At 42.4% G+C, this 12,559-nt stretch overlaps 1 protein-coding gene across 4 annotated transcripts; it reads right to left on the bottom strand.

The window, feature by feature from the left end:
- Positions 1–1,571: 1,571 nt before the first annotated feature.
- On the bottom strand, positions 1,572–11,910 carry CD164 (CD164 molecule). Of its 4 annotated transcripts, none has more exons than XM_077289576.1 (7): positions 11,314–11,910; positions 10,779–10,853; positions 9,871–9,933; positions 8,105–8,146; positions 7,290–7,340; positions 6,462–6,521; positions 1,572–6,262 (listed from the first exon to the last, which is right to left on the bottom strand). In XM_077289576.1, exons 1-7 carry the CDS (start codon positions 11,420–11,422, stop codon positions 6,096–6,098), a joined length of 567 nt encoding a protein of 188 aa, XP_077145691.1. In that variant the 5' UTR covers positions 11,423–11,910; the 3' UTR covers positions 1,572–6,095. The 4 variants fall into 4 exon arrangements, with proteins under 4 accessions (XP_077145691.1, XP_077145688.1, XP_077145690.1 ...); XM_077289573.1 differs by having other exon boundaries at positions 8,105–8,149; positions 11,314–11,889; XM_077289575.1 differs by having other exon boundaries at positions 8,105–8,149; positions 10,779–10,858; positions 11,322–11,852.
- Between the last annotated feature and the right edge of the window lie 649 nt (positions 11,911–12,559).

Here is a 12,559-nt window from a genome sequence, read left to right as displayed (position 1 = left end):
ACATTGCTATTAAAAATTTGTATAGTTTTTAGTTAAATGGTGAAAAAAAAAAGTGACAAACAAAAAACATTTTTTTGCTAAATTCCATATTTTCCAAGACCCATAATATTTCCATTTTATCATCAATGGCGAGGTGACATTTTTATTGATACCATTGTGGGGTAGGTGCAATGTTTTGATTGCTTCTTATTGCATTATTTTTGTGGTGTTGCAGCAACCCAAAAACTGCATTTCTGGAGTTTCCTTTTTTATTTTCTTAATACACCATTTACTGATCGAGTTAATGAAATATTACATTTTGATAGACTAGACATTTATGGTGTGGCATTAGGAAATGTTTTTTTTTATTTATTTCTTTGTTATGGGGCAAAAGGGTTAATTCTAATTTTTTTTTATAAAACTTTTTTTTATTTTTTACTTTAGGGACTTGAATCTGTGATCATCAGACTGCTTACACTATATACTACAATGTCATAGTAGTGTAGTATATTTGTTAGGTAATCCCTGCAGGTGTCGAACAGCCACAAGACAAGCAGCCATGGCGACTCATAGTAGTCACTAGAACTAGTGGGAACGCAACGGTGCGGGGAACCTATTTACTTGGAAACCTTGAAGGGATCAGTGCAGTGACCCTTTTCTTTCAGGGTCATTGTAGTAATGTGTTCTGACTGATGATGCATTCAGAGTAAATAATTGGTGAACAAATGTTTGCCGAAACGCTTGTTACCAATTACAGGCCCACAGAAACAAACCAGCGATCACCCGATGATCATATCGGATGCCTGCAATTAAAGAAAACAAAAAACATTATGGGCAGCACATCACCAAGTGTAAACAGATGAACTGCCGATTACATGATACTATATAGGAACAGAAGGATAGTATTAGTGATTGTTCTGTGCCATCAGTGATCAGAGGCCGGTAAACAAGCACCAAATTACTTATATACAGTCACAATTGGCACTCGTTAAGGAGGATTGTTGGGTCGAAATCAGCACATCTAAATATACAAATTCTCTAATGGGAGGTCCCTATTAAAGATTGGATTCTTTGCAGCCTTATCAGTACTTGTTAGCCATTAATGCATTATACATTTGTATACAGTGGCCAAGTGTTTCAATACATAGATCATTTTTACTTGTGCATAATACAAAGTTTTATGGTTATCCAATTAAGAAATCAAAATCCCAACGAAAAAAAAGTTTTCCTTTAAAGAAGACTGGTCACAGGGTAAAAAAAAAATATATATATATAAGCAAGGGCCTTATAAATGAATAATAAAAAAAAAAAAACCACCCCGAGCTCACCCTGATTCTGACGCTCTTTTCTTTTTTTGCTCTACATTATTCCATTGCAAAGATATTCAGATTTGTTTTTTTCGGGAGTGTGACTGCAAAGCAGAGATTTCACATACTACGCTCCAAAAGAAATATATGTGAATATCTCTGCAATGGAGTGGCACAGCACAATATGGAAAAGAGCAGCAGAATTAGGGGAGCTCAGGGATTTTTATATTCCAAACAAGTGACGGGTCATCTATAAATAAAATAAAGAGTCAAGCACAAGTCCTGGGACGTCCTTAAAGTATTTATTTTAAACAAAATCAATTTTATTTGCAGTTGAACAGCTTATGAGATTATTAGGATAAATTTACATTTCTCAAGGCATTTTGTCATGGAGCATAATGAAGTGTTAAATGGACCCTGAAAGCTCACTGCAGTACAGTAAACTACAGGTCCATAAAGAAAACCTGTGGGATGGCACAAGAATTTCACACCAGAGCATTGTTCATTCCTTCCACAGAGCTGACTCACTTCAGATGCTTGGAACAGGAACACCCATTTAGCTAGCACGTGTTACATTTCACTATTTAGGTTGACATTCTTGTGCGAGGAGATCTTCTGGATGTCATCAGCATCACTGCAGTCATCAGATTTTTTACTGGGTGAGCAATTCACAGTACTGGACTTTATTAGAGCTCACTGGGTTGTAAAACCAACAGTCTCTTTACAACCGAATCTGTGCACAACATTCATATTAAATGGCTCACACTGTTCTATCCTTCACATATTCTAGAATTGCAATTCCCTATAACATACCACAGAAAGGTAGAGTTATAGATACTCATAGATGAATCATGGGAGGACCTACTGGATTTCAGTTACTGAAAAAGGACAAACCCGTATAGCAGGTATTACATTAACTCAAGTACCAGTCCTAATGCTTTAAAGGGAATCTGTCAATGTTTTACCCCTACAAACTGCTGTGATGGCGGCATAGATAAAAGTGCACGGATTCAGATTATATAGTCTCTGCACCTGGTGTTCCCATGCAGTCAGCCTCCAAGGGATCTACATGTTACAGAGGACTTCGATGTGTGCACATACAATGGAGAGTCCGCGTAATCATTATCACCCAAAGTGCTCCAATGAATGGACCCAGTACTGTTTTAGTGCAATCGTGGGACTAGTACAAAGGCACAAGTGCCCTACTACTAAGCATTAAAGGTTTTTTTGTTTTTGTTTTTTTTTTTAAAAGTACCTCAATATGCAAACAGCCACCACCCAGTGTGTACAGGGGAGGACGAGGGAGCTGCCAACAGCGCAACGTCTCATTCAGACATGGATTTTCGTGTACAAGTTCTATCCGTGCTTTTCATAGATCGAACCCATACCTAGTACAATCTAGGAGGCTTTTCACATGTGATTTTTTTTTTGTGGATCTTTTGCGAAAATGTGAAATTTACAATATTGATCTGAGTCTTTGGGTCCGCGAAAAAAAACAACAAAAGAACAGACCGCAATCCGATGCCATCCATGTCTGTCTGTTTTTCACAAACTACTAGATGAAAAGATAGAGGTTTTTTTTTTTTCCTCAGAGAAAAACTAATAAAAGTTCATATCAAACTTGGATGAAGCTTGTGTGACTGTCTAATAAGTCTGATGAAATTCTGAACAAAATCACTGAAAACGCAGACCTATTTTTTTCTGATACATGGGTTTAAGAGAAAAGGATGTTTGAATGAGCCCTTAAACACAAGTGCAGCACAACATCCCCATCTACAACTGACAGCCGCTGTCCCATCTCTGTATAACTGACAGCCGCTGTCCCATCTCTGTATAACTGACAGCCGCTGTCCCATCTCTGTACATGTCCGTGCTCCCCTCACACACAAAGGGTACTGTGCACACTCCCGTGCTATTACTACGGCACTGCCCCTCAGCCCTCCCTCCAACCCATGCCACTCACCCATCTTTCCATGCCCGTAGGTACCACAATTCCCCTACCCAACGTCATATATAAAGCAATCCCTGACTGCCCCACGCACTGCAATACATTTTTAAACTCATTCACATCCTCACAACAGATAGAATTGAAATTGCTGCAAGTGCACCATTAAAGGAGTGCTGCATGGACTCTCTGCGGCTGGCTGTAGGGGAATGCTAGGGAGGACAGAGATAAGAATGACATATCAGCACCAGTTCATCTACGCAGCCATAACAGAATTTTGTAATCGTCATAAATAATGACAGATTTTCTTTAAATCGTATATCGGGCCATACACTGGCAGCAGATCAGCCATAGTTCTGTATACATTATATACACTGGCCACACCTTTTAGTTATGTTTTGTAATCATCAAATGACAACAAAATGAAACTATGGATGAGACAGGCACTACTTACAGGAAGAAAATTGCTTATGTTGGCTCATGCACAAAGTGTTTGTGAAATAATATTCCATTTGCGCTGGCATATACTATTTCTGATTGGCAAGGCAGCATTCCTTCAACCACCTATCAATTTACAGAAAACATTGTTTCCAGGCTGTATCCTAAGTGAATTATAATGAACAGAGATATTTTTTATGCATGCTACCCCTGGCATACATGCATCGGCTCACCTTTACTACCTAAAGAAGAAAACTGAAGACAAATAACCACAACTTTAAGGCACTTTGAAGTCGCACCCAGAAGAGTAGCAAATTTTACTTTATGACTTTCATTTCTGATCCCTTAACCAGAACATGAGGTCTAAGTTGGCTGTTAACTGCATTAAAAAAAAAAAATATGCCGCAATACATACGGAGTGTAAGCATTAAAGGGAAGCTATCATAGGAAAATTACCTATTTGTTAAATAATTGTTTTGCGTTAAACATATATCTTTGTTTAAATTATGGAATTTTTTTTTATGACATTCTGTATTAAAAATCAAAATCTTGCAATATTCACAGTGGCTTTTTATTCTTAGACACCAACTTATCTTTGTTTCAGGAAACAATACATGTACAGAGCCAGATTCTGACCCTATATTTTTGCATTGAAAGATCTAATGAACATATGCAAAAGTCTTTGTGAAGGAAGGGGAAGCTGACATCACCTATTGTGATTGGTGGATCTTGTGTTTTCAGTTGTGGATAGAAGTATTGCCTGTCATTGCAATCCTAGCCCTGATAAGGAGCCTTACTGAAAACTCTTCCTGAAAGAGGAGAAGTAGGAGTCTATAATAGCCCCAGTGACCAGAAAATGGCAAGATTTCTAATTTTGTTCTTTTTTTTTTTTATAAAAAACAACACAAAAACCTGATTTAAACAGTAGATAATTTTCTCATAGAAAGAATTAAAGCCGAATCAGAGCATCCATTAAACGTATGATCATTCGTTCATCTCTCGGACATTTTAACAGTATGATGGTTCACATAAGGTGCGTCATCTTACTAGTGCTGTTTATTTGCTTCGGTGCATTTGTGCAAAGGTGCACGAAGCAGAGCAAATGACCATCAGGAAATCCATCTTTATGGACCAGGACTACTGTCATGGTCCATGACAGAAGGTTACGGAGAACCCTGTGTCATTAAGGTATTTCCCTCACAGTGAACAGATCCTCCTGGACTTCACTTTAAGATGACAGAAGACATTAATTATGTTCAGGGTGTTTTGGAGAGGCGTGACATAATCCGTATGCTATTGTGACTCATGCTTTAAGGTCATTTCTTATTAGTTCCCTAGGGAACAGCCTTTGGCACACAACCTGCATATTGCACTTTCTTGGGAAACATTTATTGCAGCAGTAACAGGTTTCGTTCACTGATCGGCCTGTAAAACAATTATTAAGATCACATCTGTACGGATCATGCAACGGGGAATAGATATAACTACTTTTTATATACTTATGGGCAAGGGAGACCCAAGAAAGCAATTAGAATCAATAATCAAACATGCTACAAGACTCTAGGAGGTTCAAAGAAAGAAAAAAAAAAATGAAGTCAAGGCAGAACAAATCAGTATATTTTTCCTTCATTTTTGGACCGATCCACAATTTAAATTAAAAAAAAAAAAAAAGTAGAACAAGACCCGTCATCAATAAACATCTTGAATATTCTGGTGTAAGAATGCGATTACATAAGGGTAGAGAAGATGCATGGGATTACACCAGAGAACTAAACTTGTTTTGCTTCATTAATTTACTTGCCAAAGGAGAGTGCAAAATTCATTTTCCTATAGAAGATATGGGGCATGGAATTAACATATCGGTCAGCCATCCCAGCAAAACTACAAAGATGCCAATTCAATACTACATAGCTGAAATGTGTGATACTTTCAATATGTCTTTAAGGCACAATTCTTTGAATATCACCTTCTTTTAGGAATAAGGTGCACTTGAGGAAGCGGGAAGAAATTATTACATAAGAAAAAAAAAAAAAAAAAATCCTTCGTTAACACTCGCCAACATAACTGAAGGGGAGAAAATGATCTGAATATAAGCAATAGCTACAGACTGCATGGCTCTGACCATCACCTAACAACCTAATCAGCTGAAACCATTCCCTGCAATGCAGTTTTAAGAATTTTTTTAATCCAAATTTACCCATGGAAAGATTTCTTCCCCTGTATTCTGTAGAACAGGACATAGCAATAACTTAGGAAGCAGATGGTGACACATGCAGTCCACAGCAATGCACTTCCTTCTTGATAGCGATGGTACAAAACAGATTTGCCGAGGAAGAAAGGGCCTCATTCTGCTACTTTCCAACAAAGAATCTCCAGGGTTACATTTGGTTAGAGCGACGTAGGTGAGCAGTCCAGAGGAACTGGCTTTAAAGGGTATGATAATTCCTGTCTTTGGCCTTGCAAAATTTGTACAAAAAGAATACCACAGCTTGAATGCCCAGTACAAGAACAATTCCTCCAATAAAGCTAGCGGCGTCAAAGGTGTTCTTCTTTATTGGCGATGTTGTTGGCTCAGGGGGCACTTTCGTGGTGACTGCAAACAAAGAACAGAGAAAGTGACGTTTTATAAGATACGTCAACTTGCAACTTTCACAAAATAACTGAAAACCCAAAACAAATTCTATTGTACATGCAACGCAAATATTACAGACTAATAGGCACAGAGAAACACTTCCTCTAAGCATAGAACATTTGCTCTAAGGTGTGCAGAAAGGTACATCAACAGAACTTACCGGTTACATTGCTTTGGGCAGTGGATGAAGCAGGAACAACCGAGCTGTTGGTTACTGCAGCTAGTAGGAAAAGTAGAAAAGCAAATCAGAAAAAAGGAAAAAAAAAAAAAAAAAAAAAAGTACACATAGTTCTACATTGCCTCGACACACACAAATAAAATTTTAGCCTTTGGTAAGCAGTGGTAATCAATTTCATTGTGCTTTATCAGTTTAGACCTAAAGTACAGGGGTCCCCCCAACCTATCACTCGGGAGCCACATGGGGCTGTGTAGCTCACAGCTATCTGCCATCTTGGTGCATGAACACAAGTTCCAATACATTATTTTTATCAAATGGTTGGTGGCTTCGGCAAGTCTTAGCCCCATTTTCATTAGACTGGGTTCAGATAGCCATATTTCAAAGCCTGGAGTGACAGAGGGTCTCTGTACCTGAACTTATAGCCTCAGACCTTGAGAACCACGCATATATGGACCATGAAATACAGTCATCTAAACCCGGTCTTGCTAGTTAGTTACAAACCGCAGTCGTAAGTTCAGCAAAATATTTGAAGAAGAATGTTAAGCCACATGCTCATACTTTATGATTAGACTCAGTCATTTCTTATTAAAAATAAAATAAATTAGTACATATCGTCATAACATTACAACAATAAAATATCCATTCAGTAAGAAAAAAAAATCAATTATCTTTTTAAACTATTTAGAAGTACACAAATCACGTTGTTTCATTCTTATTCTTCACACACACACACACACACACACACACACACACACACACACACAATAGAAAATATTGTTTCCTAGCCTCATTTTATGACAAAGTACTTACATGGGACTGAGGTAGTTACATTGGTTACAGTTCCATTTGTGGTTGTCTCAGCTGCACAGAAAACAAAACAATAGAAGCGTGTGATTCAACCCCATCATATAAATCAACTACTAAAGGGCGATCTGCTGAGACCTTGGGTTGCTATAGGCTTTGGTCCCCCATGACTTCTCACTGTCCTTACTGCTATATCTTGGGTATACTGAGTCAAGAGACAATAGAAAGATTGGTTCTCAAATTGCTAGATTGTCTCAAACGGAAACAATGACCACGACAACAAACTGGGCTGAACTGAAATAGTAGGCCCACCGCATGGCCGCAAGTGGCATGTTGTCTGCTACAGGTTGTTGTGGTCTGTACAAGTTCCAACAGCATAATCCCTCAAAGGAAAAACCTAGCAATATGCCAACAACGATTACTACAGTTAGCTGTGAACTGGTGAGCCAAACAGTCACAAAACATTGTGACTACCACAATGGCTAGTCCAATGACGTCCCCAGCCTTCTCCTTTCTGCCCCGCTCTAGCTGAATGAGAAGTTTATCAGTTAGTCCGGCCTCTCTATAGTCCCTGGACGGCACTTCAAACTGATCTCTTGGACACACCACAGCGTAGTTTGGGCGGCATGACTAGTCACAGGTTCCCTTTAACGCTCCCATCTTGTCATTCCATAATCTAATGGGAACCTGGCATGGTGAAAGTGTACCGATTACATAAGTGGTATTTTCCACTGCAGACAGTTCAGATTAAAGATGCGGCAAGTCAACGAGAAAAGTGGTAAAAAAAAAATAAAAAATAAAATATTAATGATGTGCTTTACCTGCTGGGAGAGTTGGGGTTGGTGCTGCTGTAGTTGCGGCAGCTACTGTAAAAAGTTAATAAGAAAAAGATATTTACACTCCTCTATAGGAACGTACATTAGAAGTGGAACCTGTCTGAACAGCAATACTCCTTCCTAATGGTTAAAGTGACACTATAGCTTATCATAGAATGTAAGAGTTGGAAGGGACCTCAAGTGCCCTTGTGTCCAACCCCCTACTCAATGCAGGATTCACTAAGGCTACGTTCACATTTGCGGTCGACGCCGCAGCATCGGGCGCCGCAGCGTCGCCGCATGCGTCATGCGCCCCTATATTTAACATGGGGGCGCATGGACATGCGTCGCACTTGCGTTTTGCGCCGCATGCGTCCCTGCGGCGCCCGCGTCCGGGCGCAGAGGACGCAGCAAGTTGCATTTTTGCTGCATCCAAAATCAATGAAAAAAAGGACGCATGCGGCGCAAAACGCAGCGTTGTGCATGCGTTTTGCTGCGTTTTTGTTTGCGTTGTGCGTTGCCGACGCTGCGGCGCACAATGCAAATGTGAACGTAGCCTAAACCATCTCAGACAGATGTCTGTTCAGCCTCTGATTGAAGACTTCCATTGACGGAGAACTCACCACCTCTCGTGGCAGCCTGTTCCACTCATTGATCACCCTCACTGTCAAAACCGTGAACAAACCATTCACAATACAGCACAAAAATGGATCAGGGATCATCATGAGGACATGCAAACTGCTCAGACTGGGCTTTATATTATTGTTCAATCCATTCAGCAAGTTATAGCTTATATCCTGATCAAGTGAAGCATCTCAGCAGGCGGCTTCCCTGGGAAGGCCGCCCAAAGAGTGAGCATATCACTTTTTAACCACTTCAGGGTTTATGAAAGAGATACAAAACACAGATCATGTATACAACAATGTTGTTTTGACATGGTTATACACTATGTTCATTTTATGGGACGCTTTCACAAGTAGATTCCAGACAGCATCTGCCTGGAAAAAAGGCGTTGTGTGCACATATCCTGAATTCGATTTTTGTGTGGATTGCATTTTTTTTTTTTTTTTAACATTTTCAGCAATATATTTTTATTTCCATATCACATGATCTATTAATAAAGTATAAAATAGAAATCTTGCAATTTTCACATTGACCACTAGGGCTATTTTATCTTTGTATCGAATGAGCATCTGGAAAGGTCATTGTGGATGGAGGGGACACAGGGTCAGCTGTGACATCACCTATTGTGATTGGTGGATCCTGTGTTATCAGCTGTATATACAGGGGTTACCTGTCACTGTAGCCCTGTCTCTGATGAAGAGAAGCTCCTGTAAACTCTTCCTAAAAGGACAGGAAGTCAGAGTGTAAAATAGGCCCAGTGGTCAGTGTGAAAATTGCAAGGTTACCAATTCTGTTTAATAATAACTTGTGATTAAAAAAAAAAAAAAAAAGCCTTTTGTTGTTATTTAATCTATGCAACAAAAAACAATATACACAATAGGTCATTTTCTAATAGGGACAGTCTGCAGATCTCCTGATCTAAACTCCCTTATGGGCATACATGAGGCTGCTGAGCTTGGCCCAGTACACCCACGGGCAGTCAGTACATCACGGTTTGTACTCTGACTGAGAAACAAGAGAGAGTAAAACCAGACTTGTAGCATAGGTTTACCACAAATTAGTATAAAGTTGCTCTCCTAAGCAAGTTAACTTCACATACTTGGACATTTACATATATGTGTGGAGTAAATTGAAAGAATAGATATTACCTTCACAAGGTAGGTGTGTGCAGTTGCTATCAGATGAGTTTGCTGAACATTTTGGCTTTTCATCTAGAAGGAAAGTGAAATCATTAAAAGGGAACCGGTCCCTTGAAAAAAAATGCAATTAACCAGCAGATAAGGGGGTTAATCTCCAGGTGAATAGCATCCTGAATCTGCCCAACACCCGCACTTAGAGTCGCGCTGCCCGGAGAAAGCCAACTTTATTGTCCCCCGGCAGCATTTGGGCTTCAGTGACGGCGGTGTCTCCACCACGGCTGCAGTCACTGCGCTGTGTATAGAGAGCGGCGGCTGTAACCACGAACCCCCGCACTGACTGACAGCAGCGCAGCATGAGGACCTGTGGGCAGTCCGTGCCGGGGCGCAGTCACAGCCTGAACCAGAGGCATAGAATTCAGCAGACAGCTAGAGAAGCTTTATGGACCATCACGAAGATCTCACAGACGTTAAACATGGCACGGTCATAGCATGCCACTTGTGCCAAAGTTAGTGATGTGCCCCCATAAGTGTAGGTTCTTCACAGGTCACCTGCCCAAGGGCACTCATCAGAATGACTTGCATTCCCCACCCAAGATCTTTCTCAAGCGCCATCATTCCTGGGGCAAGGAGTGGTCCTTCAGCAAGAGCACAGTAGGAAAGTCACCATCCCTAATATCTGCTTCCGTCAGACATGGAGATGACTGTGGTCACTGGCAGGATGGCGCTCCACATAATGGGCACACGTGGCAGGAGGCCCGGTCTAATCACCGGAGCTTTGGCCAACCCTGGTGAGAATCTATTCCTCTAAGCTGGAATATACTTTACTTCAGATAAAAACATGAAGTCTAATATTACAAATAAGAAAAAGGAAAATTCTTCCCAGTGACTGAGATTATGTAGCCGTCAAGATCTCTTACCGGAGGTACAATTAACCCACGCACAGCCGGAGATATTCATACACGCGTCACATGTACTGGCGCCATCACAGCCCTCTGCAAGGAAAATGGAGATAAGTCACTGAAAACAAGACCCCACAGTTTCTATACGTGAAGCGGAGACATGGCGGGCCGACCCCCGGCGGTAGATATCAGAGCCAGGCATGTCGCACACTACCAGAGACGGCAGGGGACCATGCGGCCCAGAGGGGCTTCACCCCACTCCCCCCCTACACCTGTGACCCATGGCCGGCTCTGGTGCCCACCCTGCCCGTCAGCAGGACCACGCTCCAGGAGGGGCCCCTGGTGACAATGTAACATGGACACTACACAGTTATCACCATCTAGGCTGGAATGTGAGGCATCCACTCATAAAACCAGGTGTGGGCTCCATACAGGGTGCTGCCCCCCATGCAGATTGTGACGTCACGATGTATCGCACTGTGACGTCACAGAGTGACTGTGCATTATTAGAGGCAGTGTCCATACTGCGGTGCATATATAGGAAGCGTCTTACCTGCAGCAGCAGCAGCGCCGGTCGCCCCCCACAGCAGCAGCAGCAGTAGTCCGGGCAGGAGCCGGTGTGGCAGGAGCCGGTGTGGCAGGGCGCCCCCCACAGTCTTCATCCCGGCGCTGGAGTGTTGCAGTCCCGCAGCGGTCAGCAGCCGTCCTCTCTCACTCCGCGGCGCTCCCTGCTCACGTGACCCAGCCAGGTGCGGCTCTGCAGGCAGCGGTAATCAGTGCCGGCGGTCCTATGGTTGGTCAGCAGCTCCTCTGCCGGGTTCGGGAACTGAGAACCGGTCTGGGGAGACTTCGCACCTCCTGCGGTGACGTCACTACGAACGTGGCACTGGAGAGCGCTCACCTCGTCACTGGCCGTCACCTTCCACCTTCTATCCCCTGGGTGATAGCGCCATCTGGAGTGTGGCTAGTGCAACCGCAGTCACGGGAGAGACCATGAGCGAGTCACCTGCGAACGGTCTGCAGCCGGTGTACCGTCCGCTGCGGATTAGGGAGGGTCAGAAATCCTGTCATTGCTCATGTGAAACTCTACAAATCAGATGACAATTGTAGACTATTGCTAGGTGTCAGCAATCTATTGGAGACGAACAAATCTTTTGTCATTCAAATTCGCCAACTTTGGTATCCCCCCTCCCTCCCCCCCAAAAAAATGCCTGTGTCAAATCGATTCGTACAAGTACTGAGGCTGTAATTTCCCCAAAGGACAAGTGTAACACTCTGAGGGCTCCTAGGACTGCAGCCAACCCCTTCTGGAGTGCAAACACCGCATTGGGCCCCTTCACATGTGCACATAAAATCACATCCGTGTGGGACGTTCGTTCTGACCATCCGTGCGGTTCTTTTATCAGCATCTGCGAGACCCGGCGACGCTGTAGAGTGGCGATGTCGGTAACATTACTGCTCCTCAGATATTCCGGGTCACGCTGTGCTCTATGTGACTCGGCGACTGTGAATAGTCGTTTAATAGTCGAGAGGCTCGGAGCACAGACGCAGGACACTTGGCTCCCACTCGCAGCAGATCAGGAGCCGAGGGTCATTAGCATCTCGCATAGGATACCATACGCTAGTGTGACCCCGGCCTTAGTCAGTGTTAGTATGTAAGGTTTGTGTCCAGTTTAAGTTCAGGTGGCAGAGGGCTGAAGGCACGTGGAGCACATAGCGTTCTGACAGAATGAAGTCATACCAAATTACCTGAGGATTTTCCTGTAACATCCAGGGCCTATGGCTCAAAGTAGGCACTG

Source organism: Ranitomeya variabilis, chromosome 2, assembly GCF_051348905.1.
Source record: "Ranitomeya variabilis isolate aRanVar5 chromosome 2, aRanVar5.hap1, whole genome shotgun sequence".
Classification (NCBI taxonomy): Eukaryota; Metazoa; Chordata; class Amphibia; order Anura; family Dendrobatidae; genus Ranitomeya; species Ranitomeya variabilis.
Note: the sequence above shows the minus strand (reverse complement) of the source record. Positions and strands in the feature narration are given on the sequence as shown.

What these genes read in the sequence shown, in the direction of transcription:
- CD164 (XM_077289573.1), bottom strand. Translation starts at nt 11,422, where the DNA reads ATGAAGACTGTGGGGGGCGCCCTGCCACACCGGCTCCTGCCACACCGG. An exon ending in GTGGGTTAATTGTACCTCCG is followed by an intron (nt 9,934 to 10,778) that starts GTAAGAGATCTT and finishes CTTTCCTTCTAG; the next exon opens with ATGAAAAGCCAAAATGTTCA. An exon ending in TGCCCAAAGCAATGTAACCG is followed by an intron (nt 6,263 to 6,461) that starts GTAAGTTCTGTT and finishes CTTTGTTTGCAG; the next exon opens with TCACCACGAAAGTGCCCCCT.